This window comes from Lissotriton helveticus, chromosome 5_1, assembly GCF_964261635.1.
Source record: "Lissotriton helveticus chromosome 5_1, aLisHel1.1, whole genome shotgun sequence".
NCBI lineage: Eukaryota > Metazoa > Chordata > Amphibia > Caudata > Salamandridae > Lissotriton > Lissotriton helveticus.
Genome location: NC_136065.1, coordinates 1,228,857,369 through 1,228,873,473, shown reverse-complemented (window position 1 = coordinate 1,228,873,473; position 16,105 = coordinate 1,228,857,369). Strand labels below are relative to the sequence as shown.

The 16,105-nt window shown below is 43.9% G+C and overlaps 1 protein-coding gene across 1 annotated transcript in view; it reads right to left on the bottom strand.

Moving 5' to 3' along the window:
• Positions 1 to 16,105, bottom strand: part of LOC144752607 (scavenger receptor cysteine-rich domain-containing protein DMBT1-like) — a 1,088,995-nt gene that overhangs the window by 441,525 nt on the left and 631,365 nt on the right. Inside the window, exons 37-40 of the mRNA XM_078640489.1 lie at positions 5,228 to 5,251; positions 5,005 to 5,136; positions 3,395 to 3,418; positions 3,273 to 3,308 (exon numbers count right to left, since the gene is read on the bottom strand). Of these exons, the coding sequence (XP_078496615.1) occupies positions 3,273 to 3,308; positions 3,395 to 3,418; positions 5,005 to 5,136; positions 5,228 to 5,251 (216 nt within the window). The remainder of the gene's footprint in view (positions 1 to 3,272; positions 3,309 to 3,394; positions 3,419 to 5,004; positions 5,137 to 5,227; positions 5,252 to 16,105) is intronic.

The window sequence follows — 16,105 nt, the reverse complement described above, 5'->3', positions numbered from 1 at the left end:
TTCACAAATGTGACATCAAATCTGTCTTTACCATTAAATAATATTTTAAATTAAAATGAATGTGAGTCCAAACATGGCATTTTCACCTGTTCCCAATCAATGGTGAGCACTTATTACATGTAATATAGTAACCCAAAGTTATCCTATGGGAGCGGCAGTCCTTAAAGTAGTGAAAGACAAATTTAGGAGTTTTTCACTACTAGGACATGTAAAAATAAAATTAAACACATGCCCCACTTTTTCAATACATTGCACCCTGCCCTTCGGGCTATTTAGAGCCAACCTTAGGGTGACTTATAAGTATTACAAAACAAGGTTTAAGCTTGGCAAGAGTTTATTTTGCCAGGTCGAACAGTTTACAATTACCTTTCAGGCAGCAAAGGCAGTACTGAGACATGTTTTAAATGGCTACTGCAGTGAGTGGCTCAATGAGTGCTAGGCCGAATAGTAGTATTTAATTTTAGAGGTGTACAGAATGATCCATGCCGCCGGCAGAATAGTTCCTACCCACGTTACTCAAACATGGAGTTCAGCCAAATTCTGCTAATCACTGCGTGGCAGGAATATTCTCACACAAGGCCTTCGAGTATATGAGCTGGCAAGCGAGATCAAGATTTGGGGACCCCGGCACACTTTTTTAACACGAGTGGTCGCCGGCATTTGTGGGTGGTCGAGGTCAGGGAACTGCTGTTTGAGTAGATTTGATGTCACTCAAGTAGATTTTGTAATAAAACTGCAGCAAAATCAACTTAAATGGCTGGGTGCTCCTGCATAACGCATGGTGCAGTTTGCGCTGATATTTAGCGATGCTTGCACTACTGCCGCTAAATTGCAGCATGAGCAGTGCTTATTGCATATTTTCCAACCACTGGCAGTACTCTGCGGAATCTCAGTGAGTGCTTCTGTATCCCTGATGAATTTCACGGAGGTCCACCCCTATTTGATTTGCAGACCCTGGGTGTATGTAGTACAATATAGTAGGAACTTATAATAAGTACATTAAATGTGGCAAACAGATGTAGGCCACCTTTGCCATGTTTTAGGGAGAGAGCGCAAGCATTTTAGCACTGCTTAGCATTGGTAAAGTGCACAGTGTGCTAATGCCAACAAAAACAATTTAGAAAAACAGGTGGGGTGAAGGCAAAAAAATTTGAGGTGACCCTGCAGAGAGTGCCATGTCAAACATGCTCAACCCTTGCAGCTTCTTGGCTCTTTAGAAAAAGAGAGACTTTTGGCCAAAAGAGTGTATGTAAAACATTTAACCTACACTTGCTGTTTATCCTTTCCTCTCGATATGTTAGGCAGGTTGGGTTCTACCCCTTGATCTTCAGAGTTTAAAGGCAACAACTCAGTGCTAATACCCCCCTTTTCCATCACTCAATCAGGAAACTACCGGAGTTCAAAGCAGTTAAGTGCAGACATCAATCAGATTCTGAGGCCTGACAAAAAGGAGTAGAACATTTTACAACATAATTTGCATTGTGATCAGTGGAGAGGTATGTACTCCCGTTGCTTGGTTGCTTAAAGTTTACTTAGTTGGTATTTACTACAAATGTATGGATTATGTATGTAGTGCAGCCTGATTGGGAGACTGTGTAATGGCATGCTAGTGACTGAAGTGTCCCCAAATCTGGAAGGATTCTTTTTTCATGCAATATGAGCCTTATCGTTTAGAAACACACTCATTGGCTGGCTAGAAGTTATGTCAATACTTCATGCAGAGCCTTTAGCAGAATCAATCACCATGATTGTTTTTTAAAAAGTAAATTGGCAGTTAATGCTCCAGTCTAAGAGATTTGTTGGAATCACACAGGCAGCGTGCCGTTTAAAAAATTCTGGACCTGATAAAGGTACCCATACTGGACAACTGATGCGAATGGTAGGCCCAATCTCTTGACTTGTGTCTTTTTCCCAAAATTAATGGACTTCCAGTGATGTAGTGAGTTAGAGCATGAGCATGCTTTTTTCTTTAACAAATACAATTAATTAAGGACAATGCTCATTTCAGATGAGACCTTTGGCACCATGGCATGCATTAGGTCAAATTTAGAAAAACCAAAGGTGGTGATGGACGGAGCGTTGACAATACAAACACTCACCCCCAGTCAACTGATCTGGGTTTAATCCATCACCGTTCTTTAGCTCACTCCGCCACCCCAGTTCAGACATGGCCATATGCAAATCAGTCTGACCCTGTGCCTCATGGGAACAGTCCAGCCTGAACTGCCAAGCCATGTCTTCCCTGGACCGGAATCAAGCTTCCCAGAACTGGTTTCTGGCATTACAGCCGTCTTCAGCCGGGCTTGCTTGACTCCAGTGGCAAAGTGAGCAAGGGACTCACGTCTGAGCATACCCTGCCAACTTAGGGCGAACAAAGAAAAACCAAAGGTGGTGATGGACTGAGCGTTGACAATTCAAACACTCACCCCCAGTCAACTGATCTGGGTTTAATCCATCACCGTTCTTTAGCTCACTCCGCCACCCCAGTTCAGACATGGCCAAATGCAAATCAGTCTGACCCTGTGCCTCATGGGAACAGTCCAGCCCGAACTGCCAAGCCATGTTTTCCCTGGACCGGAATCAAGCTTCCCAGGACCGGTTTCTGGCATTACAGCCGTCTTCAGCCGGGCTTGCTTGACTCCAGTGGCAAAGTGAGCAAGGGACTCACGTCTGAGCATACCCTGCCAACTTAGGGCGCACAAAGAAAAACCAAAGGTGGTGATGGACGGAGAGTTGACAATACAAACACTCACCCCCAGTCAACTGATCTGGGTTTAATCCATCACCGTTCTTTAGCTCACTCCGCCCCCCAGTTCAGACATGGCCATATGCAAATCAGTCTGACCCTGTGCATCTTGGGAACAGTCCAGCCCGAACTGCCAAGTACAATTTAAACATCAGAGAAGTTCTGCTTCGGGAAACTTATTTTACAGAATTATCTTCCATTTGGTTGGCAGTGGAGTATGATATTCAAGAATTGGGAGGTTACTGGTCCCCATTATACTACTAAAATATCTAAACAAGAATTTACAGATCTTCTCAAACCTGACTTCACTCATATTTTAGGGCTACAGAATCAGAAAAAGGGAACAAGGTGGAATGATGTTTTTGTTCCTGAAGATATATCAATGCAGGTTTTGGTGCTCAAAACTCACAATTGAAATCACAGACCTCGCCATTTGGCTTCACTTGGTTGAGACAAACCAAAACATGGCAATCTTTCAAACACATTTCTGTAGTGGAAACACTAATGCTAACACGAAATGTCCTACCTGGTGCATACGTACTTCCAGAAACATTGGATTTTGCTGGGAAATAAAACAAAAGAACAATCCATAAGTGCTCAAGATGGATCATGCATGCTACACAACAGTGAATGATTTGCATCTGTTACCTGTTGTTGATGCTGGCATGGCACCTGCAAGAAGAGAAAATGCATAATTAGCACACAAGGTGACTGAACCATAGAGGATAAAGATAAATTGGGTCATGTGGTTTGAAGCTTTCGCCTATAGGGGCACAGCTCCATTCTTGCATCTGTTGGTCAATACTGTGTGTAAATAAGTGTGGCCAGTGATATCAGCCTGCTTGGGTGGCCCACCATTATGGGCGGCGGGCTCCACTGCGTCTCAATTTTGCAAAGCATGTGATAGACTTTATACGTGATACATGCGTACCCACCTGAAAGGCTGCGCCAAGCTTTGTTGGGCTGAAGATTTCACTGACATGAGGTAGTGACCTCATCAGTAATTCATTTTGTAGCAGACAATTTATGCTTAACTATGTTTAAATTTACCAGAGCTAATGTAGGCCTGCATTTTTAAAAGTATGCAAAAGAGTGATCCCCGTGTAATGAAATATTTACATAGGAGAGACAACTTAAATCAAAACATTTTATACCAAAAAGTACAAGGGAGCGAAAGAGCAAGTGAATTGCAGCCAATATTATTTAATCACATTGGTGGAAGTAATTGTTTACAAAAATGAATTTATATGCAAAAAATCTCACAAAGAATGAAATCGGCGGTGCCCGGGAAAGGGGGGGAGTGCGAGGTAGTTAGTGATGGGTAGGGTAATTGGGAGATAGTGACAATGGATCACAAACAACTCTGGTATAGGAGTGCTTTATATACCAAATAGACAACATCTAGACATTAGCAGCAAGATGCCATACAGTACACATGATTCAGAAAAGGGGGTGGTGACGAACAGAGTGCCCGAATTAAGCAGACCACTCTTACCCAGTCCAAAGATCAGGGCTTGATCCATCACCGTTTTTTAGCTCACTGCACCATCCCAGCTCAGAACTTGGCTATATGCAAATTAGTCTGTTCCTGTCCCAGTGCATGATGGGAACAGGGCAAACCAAACTACCAAGCCAATTCTTGTACTGGGAAGGAAACAAGCTTCCGGGGACCGGTTTCTGCCATTTCAGGCGTCGTCGGCCCGGCTTGCTTGAATCCTGATGGTGCAATGAGCAAGGGACTCACATCTGAGCATACCCTTCCACGCTTATGGTGGACAAAATGATTCAGAAAAGGGGGTGGTGACATACAGTACACATAACATCTCAGTTACTAAATCACTGTTGAATGGTTGTTGGCAGGTTAACAAAGTTGACGTTTCGACCCCTTGTCTGTAGGTGTTTAAGTCCTTACTCTTGGGGTCTTCATCAGGACTGGTGTAGTGTGGGAGGGACGGTTGACACCATGAGTTAGCGACAGGGAGGGGGTAACTCTCACAGTCCAGCTGTTGGGAGAGAAATTACTTCAATTTGGCTGGCAGTGGAGTATGATATTCAAGAATTGGAAGGTTACTGGTCACCTTTATACTACTAACAGATCTAAACAGAAATTTACAGATCATCGCAGACCTGACTTCCCTCATATTCTCGGGCTGCAGATTTTAAAAAAGAGAAAAAGGTGGGGTGATGTTTTTGTTCCTGAAGATATATTAATGCAAGTTTTACTGCTCTGAGCTCACAATTGAAATCACAGACCTCACCATTTGGCTGTACTTGGTTGAGACAAACCAAAACATTGACATCTTTAAAGCACATTTCTATAATGGAAACACTAATGCTAACACCAAATGTCCTACCTGGGGCAGACGTACTTCTAGAAATATTGGATTTAGCTGGGAAAGAAAAGAAAAGAAAATAACAATCTGTAAGTGCTCAAGGTGGAACATGCATGCCACACAACAGTGAATGATTTGTAACTGTTACCTGTTGTTGATGCTGGTATGGCATCTGCAAGAAAAGAAAAGGCAGAATTAGCACACAAGGTGACTGAACCAACAAGGCTCAAGATAAATTGGGTCATGCGGTTTGAACCTTTTACCTCTAGGGGCACAGTTCCATTCCTGCATCTGTTAGTTTATACTCTGTGTACATAAATGTGATTAGTGAAATCAGCCTGCTTGGGAGGCCCACCATTATGGACAAAGGGACTCCACTGCTTATCAATTTTGTAAAGCATGCTGAGCATCTGTGAGGCTGAGCAAAGGTCAGCCTGAAAGACACTCGCCATATCAAGGTTAGGCAGCCAGGGACTTTACACCTGCTACATGCGCAGCCACCTGACAGGCTGAGACTTTGCTGTGCTGAAGAGTTCACAGACATGAGCGCGTGACCTTATCAGTAATTAATTTTGTAGCTGAAAATGTATGTTTAATTACATTTAAATTTACCAGAGCTAATGTAGGCCTGCATTTTTTAAAGGCTGTTTTTTTGCTATCTCGCTTTGTGACACATGAAAGTTTTATTTCTAGGCGAAGCTGGTGTTCTAACTAATGAATAAAAGGGTTTGTGTTCTTTCATTCCCATGTGAAGAAATGTTTTCTTTTCTTTGTGATAATCATGGTATCTTTATTAAGAATAGCTAATTCAGACGCTGGCAGGGTACAATCTTGCTGCTGTACCTCATCTAGATACATATAATTTCAGTCTGAAGGACTTACAAAGACGTTTGCATTGTGGAAGATCCTAACAAGCATAAGCTTGTACCATCTTGCTTTAACCTGCCAAGAACGTTGCATGAGAACTCTGTATAGGTGTATCTAATTTTAGAGTTGTGTATTTTCAGCTAGTGCAATGAAGATTTCAATGCATCTTGGGAGAGTAGATCTCAAACTCTACTGTTAATCATCACTGTGCATACTAGGGAATTTGCTGCAGGCCCTACATACAACCTGTAGTTGGCAGGCTACCCCAACAGCATATTGCCTTTAGATATGTGAAGTACGTATTGATTGCAAAGTCTCACCTATGGTAAAATACAGTATCCTGTTCCCATTTGGCCATTACCCTGTTAATTGAGGTTGTCCACTCAGAACCTATTCACAAATGGCCAGTGAGTGGCCAGGCACTGCGCCACATCTTCAAAGCCATCTGACACTCGATGTGCATGACCTTGAGCCATGCAAAATGGGGGTGGGCAAAAGAGCCTGGCCTTTGTCCCGGTCCCACACTCCACTCCCCTCGGATGTCCAAGCCCTGCTATGCTTGGAATTAAGTTGTGCACAAAGGGATGGGCTATTGAGTCATTGAGCTAGCATGGCCTACAACCCAAGAAACATGGGTGGACAACTTGTCGCTGCATAACATCTTCATTCGTGTGCTGCTCATTGGGTTGCAGGACCTAGTCTACAGCTAGTCCATGCACAAAACCCACAAATAATAATTTTTAACATTTTTTGGGTGCTTTTTTATGCTTTTTACTGATGAACTTTAAATAAAGTTTTTTTATATGGACCTTTATTGCCAAGGAGATCCCTTTTTTGTTTATCTCTTCCAAACAGATGATTTTATTGCACCAGTTACAGAACATGGAAAAAACTGAGGCCACCAATCATTGTCCTCTTTGATTTTTGATCACACATATTGTGGCAGGAACTCTTCTTATTCCTCTATCTGTGCATATCCACCCAAGAGTACTTCTTATGATGCAATTCCCCATGTTTTCTCTCATTCACTTGTCCAGAAAAATAAAACCACCTGAAACCTACACTGTAGCTCATGATCACGGGCCCGTGAACAAGGAGTGATTGAAACTCCAAAACATGTAGGGACTTCCGTTACCTGAATAAACATGTCTTTGCATTGAGGCCAAGGCACCAGTGAGTTTTATTTTACGAACAGGACACTGGATTGTGTGTGAGATTTTGGGGGTGGCGTCCCTGCCCTGCTGCCCGCCGTTCAAGAGGCTCGGGTGAATGCCGAGTTTTACGTTGGGATATATATATATATATATATATATATATATATATATATATTCACTGAAAAAACCATAGGTTATAGACCATATATAGTTAGGAATTAGCATTTACAAAACCTTGAAAATTCACTGAAAAAACCATAGGTTATAGACCATATATAGTTAGGAATTAGCATTTAAAAAACCTTATTTTACTCACACAAAACCATTGAAATTCCATATATAGTTAGTTGTACTAACTATATATCGCGCACCCGCAATCCACTGCTGATCATGTCACATATTACATCATTCATGACATGGTCAGTGACATCACTGATGACATCACTGATGACATCTCAAATGACATCACTGATGACATCACTGAAGACATCTCAAATGACATCACTGATGACATCACTGATGACAACATCCAGTGACTGTATTTTTCTGTAAAGTTAAAATATGTCTTGAGTGGATGTATAAGTGTCTGGATGAAGGATTTAGTAGGTGCATGACTGACTGTATGAGTGAGTGATTAAATGTGTCTCACTGAGTGCATGGGTTAGTGACTAAACTGTCTTAATTTGTGCATCATTATGTCTGTTGTTCTGAAAACTGCTGCATGTGTTGTTCAGTAGCTATATGAGTAACTATATGGGTTATTGATTGGTTGTCCAAGTATTTGTATGGGAGACTGAGTGTGTGTGTGGGTGGCTGGGAGGTGTATGACTCTGTGCATAGATGTGTGAGCAGTTGATTCACTAGATGTATGGGCTCAAAAGTGCATGTGGAAACAGCTGTATGGGCGGTTGACTGTGTGCATGAGTGTATTGGTGAGTGAATGGATATCTCAGTGCTACATGTCAAAGTAAGTACATATGTAAAACACAGTACATGTGAGAGTTGACATATATAAATAACTGTGCATAAGAGCCAGTGAATGTGTGAGTGGCTGTATGGATCATTGTGAACTTGTATCAGGGATTGTATAAGAGAGTAAATATGTTTTAGTATATGTTTGAATAAGTAAGGTGTGTATAACTGTATAGTTGGGAAAATGGAGGTGTGATTGATTGTTTGCATGACTGACTAGGTGTGTGTGTGTAACTTCATGGATGAATGACAATCTGTGAGTCTGTGTTTACACTGAGTGTATCTAAGGTTATATTAGAGTCTGAAGAGGTTCATCGTATTATCACATGAATGATGTCATCAGTGATGTGATCAGTAATGTCAAATGAGATGTCATCAGTGATGTCATCAGTGATGTCATTTGAGATGTCATCAGTGATGTCATCAGTAATGTCATTTGAGATGTCATCAGTGATGTCATCAGTGATGTCATTTGAGATGTCATCAGTGATGTCATCAGTGATGTCACTGACCATGTCATGAATGATGTAATATGTGACATGATCAGCAGTGGATTGCGGGTGCGCGATATATAGTTAGTACAACTAACTATATATGGAATTTCAATGGTTTTGTGTGAGTAAAATAAGGTTTTTTAAATGCTAATTCCTAACTATATATGGTCTATAACCTATGGTTTTTTCAGTGAATTTTCAAGGTTTTGTAAATGCTAATTCCTAACTATATATGGTCTATAACCTATGGTTTTTTCAGTGAATTTCAATGGTTTTTTAATAGCAAATATCATAAGCTGTCGATTGTCAAGTACGTGGTAAGAAAAAACATTTTCGTGTTTATGCACACTGATCTGCTTTCAATGCTGCCCCCCCCCTCATTTCTATTAGGAGTACTCTCTCTTTGCTGATAGTGAAGGGTAGTTAACGCAGGCCTTTGCCCCCGTTGTAATCCGTCTTGCCTGCTTCTCTCTCCATTTGATTGATTGTTATCCAAGCATTTACTGTTTTCGAATTGGTTCTCTTTGGTTCATTCTCTATTTACAAACAAGCACAGAGTCGCAATACTCTGTTTAGTCTTTGCAGATAGCGAAAAATCGTGTAAAAAAACAAAAGGAATCGAGCAAAATCAGTAGGCCACTAATGGGATCTCTTTTTGACCTCGCTAAAATAGAAACATTAGGAACAACCTGTTGAAAATAGCAATGTGTATGTACATAAGCGGCGTTCATTTGTGTTCATAGTACCCCTTGTTGATTGTTTGAATCGAGCATTGAATTGTTCGAAGTTGGTTCTCTTAAGGATCTTCTCTGCCTGCAAACGGGGAAGAATAGGAATATTCTCTCTCCCTTTGCAGATAGTGAAGGGTAGGTAACGCAAACCTTTAACACGTCGTGCCTATTTCGTTCCTCATTGATTGATTGTTTGCCCGAACATTGACTGTTTGGGAATTGGTTCTTTTTGGAGGTATTCCCTGTTTGCAAATAAACGTAGGAAAATCTTTGCAAGTAGTGAAAGGGTAGGTAATGCGGACCTTTCTCCCCCGTTGTAATCTGTCATGCCTATCTACTCCCCACTGATTGATGCACCTGTTTCACCCGGACCATTTACTAGAGATAGGTCATCTGGCCCGACCAGAGAGCACCCCTAGTGAAAAGGACATATGCAATAATAACAAAGTGATCACTGTATCCTGTTAACAGAAACTTTAGCATGAAACAACCTGGAAAGAAAGGAATAGGAAAACGAAAATCAGTAGGCCACTGATGAACTTTTTATTAAATAACAAACAAAGAAACGATAACAATACGTAATGATAAAACCTATTATTGTCCTAGAAACAAGAAACGTTAGAAGTAAGCCCGTAATAAGAAACCTGAAAACAGTAAGAGAAACCAAGTGTGACATTTCAACGGCCACAAGGCAACGAGGCTTCATCGCCCCTCACTGCCCCAAAACGTGTCTGTCCCACCGCCTGCCACGGCCAAATAACGGCAAACTGGGAAAGATACAAGTCAGCAGACATCCGCCCCATTCTGGAAACTTCCAAAGTGCAACAGGTTTGTGGCTACGCCCAGCCGGAAGCAACACATATAAGGCGGGTCCTGCTGCCAACCGTCGGCAGAAGATCATCACGTAGGGTGTAGCCGGAGGAAAGGCCGAGGCCAATGGGACCCGGCCAGGGGGATTGCTACGACAACCCTGGAGAGTTGCAAGGGGGGGAATGTCTGTGTCCTCGACCCTCCCCTCTCTCTCCCAGTCCGGCCACCATCAACCAGAGGCCGAGGCCGACGGGATCCGGCCGCGGTGGCGGTAACCCTGGAGAATTGCAGGTTAGACCCTCTCTCTCCCAGTCTGGGCCAGCATCCATGGAGGGCCTGGGAGTGGAGAGGCCACTGCACGAAAGGCCCAGGAGAGGCACCACACGCCAAGGCCTGCCCCACCGGATGAGCCAAGGAACCCGTTCATGGGGCCAGAGCAAAGGGCGTCCGGCCGCCATCCACCGGAGGTCCGGCCCAAAGACGGACGGGACATTTCTTCTTTCTTTTATAATGGCTGCGACAACACTGGGGGGGGATGTCTTGCACATGCCTCCGACCCCCCCCCCCTCGTCCTCATCGCCTGGTCCGGCCATAACAAATGTCAAGCGAGACGCCGTGGGGTGCACTGGGAGGGAGAGACGGTGCGAACAGGCCTCTCCCGCCTCCCCAGGTGGAGGCTTCCCAGCTGCACCCTCAGCGCTCCAGGCGCCCGGAAAAGGGTTCTTCCACTGTGGCGATGCTGCAACGTCTCGCCCAGCAGGGTGGAGCCCGTCCGCTCATTTGACCCCGCGATCGCCGGTAGCTACCGAACTCTCAAAATGGCGGTCGACCTGGCAAGAGCGGGCCCAGCATAAAGAAATGGCCTGGTCACTGGTTGACTCCACCACCGTAGTCCTCCACGACCTTGAAGATTCTAGAGGAGCCGCGGGAGTCCCCGACCCCCGCAGACACCCCCGATGGGGAATGACTGCCATGATCGCCCGTGGAGTGACGAAACTGTAGCCGCGGGACGTCGGCGCTCCCATGCTGGCGCCAGCCTCAGTTTGAATGACTAGAATCCTGCAGACCACAGTTCGGATCAGTTCCGGTGAAAGCACAGTGTGACCCGGTAGGAAAAATTGTTGCACCCCCTCCCCTTTTTGACTGATGGTTCAAACCACCGATCCTTTCCTTTGCCCTTTTAACGGAACTTTGGACTGCCTCCCCCCCCCCCCCCGGGGCGCCCCACGCCGTTATTCGGAGGGCGGCAACTTACTGGACATCACCGTGGTGCCATCCACATTTCAGCGCGTTCTGCTGCCTTGGAACTATTCGCACAACAGACCGCTACTGACGACCCACCCCGCGGGACGCCCCACGCCGGATACCCAAATCAGTGCGGCACCCAGGCAACATCACCTGGGTGCCGTCCAGAAATCTGGACGTTGTGCTGCCTTGGGACTATTCGCACAACTGACCGCTACTGACCATTGTTCCTTCTTTTTCCCTAAAAATGTTTAAATGTTTTTACTGTTTTTGTTTTGTTGTATATATTTATAAGTTATTAAAGTTTTATATTCCTACTACTTTGTTGGAGTGCTATATATTTTTAATGTGACACATAATTGTAAAAACTTTGATGTACAAAGAGTCATCCCTGGAATCTTCCGCTTCAGGCTCGGTCCCCTCCCCAATCACAATACAGGATGGTTGATAGTAGGAACGCGTGTGGTGTGACGGATCTCATCGGGTGTGGGCCTTGATCTACTATAACTCCTTTGAAGAGAGGTGATTCTTTACAGCTGGGGCCATAAACTACATCTGCAGGGCTAGCTGATAGCCTGGGACCGGCCTGGACAATCGGACACAGAGGAAGAGGAGTGTCAGAGGGTGCGGTAGTGAATAGGGCGAAAGGGAGGTGTCGGGCGGGCACAGAGTGTGATTCTCAGGGAGGGGCAGCGCAGATGGGGGGAGGTTTATTGCCCATGCATAAGACAGAGAGCGGGGGTGACCAGTGCCTGGGGGAGATGCTTGCGAGGGTGGGGAGCCATGCTACGGATCGACAGCGTGCAGAGTGTGGGTCTGGTCAAGGCATCTAAAATGGCTGCCGTGCACGACAAAAGTGTGGCATTTGAAAAAAGGCAAGATGGCGCAGACAATGTTTTTCAACACTTCCTGATTTCCTTTGAATCGAACGTTAACAGACGTTGGGGCATATTACCAAAGTTAAGCGATATTTATCGCTAACGATGCTTAGCAACGAATTTTTTACCGCTAAGCATCGTCAGAAATTATCGCAGATAAACCTTGCTATTATCAAGGTTTATCGCAAATGCGATAAAAAACGGCCGCAATGCATGAATATCGCTGAAAAGTCAGCGATATCCATGCATTACCGAGCTAATGCTCTTAGCCATGTTATCCACCTCCCATTGGATAACATGGCTAAGAACTGCTCAGGGCAGGTGTTACTTTTTGGAGATATTCGCGCTTAGCGCGAATATCTCCAAAAGTTGGTAATAGGAGATAGCGATGTTAGCGACTGTTTCCAGTCGCTAACATCTTGGCATGCCCACTTTGCATGTCATTAGTGATAAATATCACTGACATGCAAAGTGGGGCCCAAGATGGTCGCTATCTCCTACTAGCGATCGCTAACTGGTGTTAGCGACAGCTAGGTAATAGGGAGATAATTTTATCTCCGCTTTCTTGGCTTTTAAAGCCAAAAAGGCGGAGATAAACCCCCTTGATAATATGCCCCGTTATCTCTCCCACACTACCGGTCCCCCTGGGCTTAAACGCCGAGATGGTAGGGACTGCATCCCGTGGAGATAGGCCGAGACGTCACTCAGCAGAAAAAAAAGTTAAAAAAAAGTCTATAAACATACAATAAGTTAAAAGTCAATCATTCTTCTTTCCTTGTAGTACGCTCCCCAGTCCGCTTCCCGTTACGCTAACCGGGCGCACCCCACCAAAAAAACGATTTTTTTCTTTTTTTACCCCGCGGAGCTTTTTTAAAGCCTCCACATCAAACCTATGGGGTCAGGGAGGATCTACTATGCCCCCTTATTGTCATTTGCCCCTTCGCTTTGGCCTCCTCTTGTCTCTCGATCCTACCGAGAGACAAGATGGCGGCCGCTACGGACTGTTTGGAATGTTTACAGACGCCGGAGAACCAATCAGCTTCGCTTAACAAAGCTCCGTAACGCGAAAAGTACGCGAAGTGGAGCGCTGCCCGGTGCGCTGTTACAGATATATATCTTTTTTTGAACGTTAATTTCTCAAAATCCACTGGAGCACATATATTGAGACCTAGCAAAGGCACATCGGGCTACCAGTCCCTACAATTTTGCTAAGTTTCGTGCAAATCCATTCAGCCGTTCGATTATTATTTATTTATTTTTTTTGCCCCGCGGGGCCCTTTTAAAACCTCCACATCAAACCTAGGGGGTCAGGGAGGATCTACTATGCCCCCTTATGGTCATTTGCCCCTTCGCTTTGCCCTCCTCTTGTCTCTCGATCCTACCGAGAGACAAGATGGCGGCCGCTACGGACTGTTTGGAATGTTTACAGACGCCGGAGAACCAATCAGCTTCGCTTCACAAAGCTCCGTAACGCGAAAAGTACGCGTAGCGGAGCGCTGCCCGGTGCGCTGTTACAGATATATATCTTTTTTTGAACGTTAATTTCTCAAAATCCACTGGAGCAAATATATTGAGACCTAGCAAAGGCACATCGGGCTACCAGTCCCTACAATTTTGCCAAGTTTCGTGCAAATCCATTCAGCCGTTCGGGCTAAAAGTGAGGCCAACAGCCCTATGGAAATTAACATTGGAAAAACGCGTTTTGGGACCCCCCTTTTTTCTCAGCCCCCCCTTGACGAACCCCCCCCAAATTTTCAGGGGCTGCTCAGCAACAAAATGTTCCATTTTCCTGAAAATTTCAGCCAATTCCGTCCACAAACCCCAAAGTTATTAGACATAGAATTTTCAAAAATCCCATAGAGAAAAAATCCTAACTATATATACCTACTGGCGACCGCCAGTAGGTAATATATATATATATATATATATATATATATATATATATATATATATATTTTCACTGAAAAAACCATAGGTTAGAGACCATATATAGTTAGCTGGACATTTTATTGACATAAAACCAATTAAATTCCATATATAGTTAGTTGCACTAACTATATATCGCGCACCCGCAATCCACTGCTGATGATGTCACATATTACATCATTCATGACATGGTCAGTGACATCACTGATGACATCACTGATGACATCTCAAATGACATCACTGATGACATCACTGATGACATCTCAAATGACATCACTGATGACATCATCTAGTGTCTGTGTGTTTTTGTAAAGTTTAAATATGTTTTACATATTGAAGAATGAGTGGATGTATGGAAGACTGAGTGTGTGTGTGGCTGGCTGGGAGGTGTGTGACTCTGTGCATATCAATGTGTACTTGTATCAGTGATTGTATAAGAGAGTAAGTATGTGTTAGTATATGTGTGAAAAGTATGGTGTTCTGTGTTTAACTGTATAGATGAGGAAATTGAAGTGTGATTGATTCTTCACAGGACTGACTAGGTGTATGAGTGCATATGATAGTGTTGTAATAATGAGTGACTGTATGTATGAGTGATTGTATGGGTGAATGAGTGAATGTGTGTGTAGACGTAGGAAGCAGTGAGTGCGTATGTAGTAACTGGTATTGGTGTGTCATGATGTCATCAGTGATGTCATTTGAGATGTCATCAGTGATGTCATTTGAGATGTCATCAGTGATGTCATCAGTGATGTCACTGAAGTATGGTGTTCTGTGTTTAACTGTATAGATGAGGAAATGGAAGTGTGATTGATTCTTTACAGGACTGACTAGGTGTGTGAGTAACTCCATGGATGAGTGGCAGTGTGTGAGTGTCTGCATAGGTGTATGAGTGCATATGATAGTGTTGTAATAATGAGTGACTGTATGTATGAGTGATTGTATGGGTGAATGAGTGAATGTGTGTGTAGACGTAGGAATCAGTGAGTGCGTATGTAGTAACTGGTATTGGTGTGTCATGATGTCATCAGTGATGTCATTTGAGATGTCATCAGTGATGTCATCAGTGATGTCACTGACCATGTCATGAATGATGTAATATGTGACATCATCAGCAGTGGATTGCGGGTGCGCGATATATAGTTAGTGCAACTAACTATATATGGAATTTCATTGGTTTTATGTGAATAAAATGTCCAGCTAACTATATATGGTCTCTAACCTATGGTTTTTTCAGTGAATTTTCAAGGTTTTGTAAATGCAAATTCCTAACTATATATGGTCTATAACCTATGGTTTTTTCAGTGAATTTCATTGGTTTTTTAAAAGCTAATATCTATAGCTGTAAAATATATTCTTTATTACGTGACGTATCACGTAGCCACGTGAGACGCCTCATGGCGCGTCGCATAACCGTGACGTATCGGCTCTGCAGCGCAAACAAAACCCGTAACGTAAGCGTGCCGGAGCACGCTTACAGATATATATATATTTTTTAACCTTAATTAGACAAAATCCACACGTGCACATATCTTGAGGCCTTGCAAAGGCACATCAAACAAACAGTCCCTACAATTTTGCCAAGTTTGCTGGAAATCTATTCCCTTAATTTTTTTTTTACTGTTTCTCTTGGTTTTCCCCTTGTTACGCTTACCGGGACGCTACCCGGTACGCGAACCGGACGCTCCAAAAACACAAGATGGCGGACTCCCGTTACGCTGCCGGTTAGCTGCCCGGTTCGCGTACCGGGAAGCGCCTCTACCGCGAAAAATCGCGGGGGACTTTAATATCCACCTCATCAATCCTAGGGGGTCAGGAGGGGTTTACCTTGCCCCCTTTCCTTAATTTCCCCCTTCTTTTTTCACCACATCTTGTCTCTCGAACCTACCGAGAGACAAGATGGCGGCCGCTCCGGACTGTTTACAATGTTGACAGCTACGCTGCTGGTT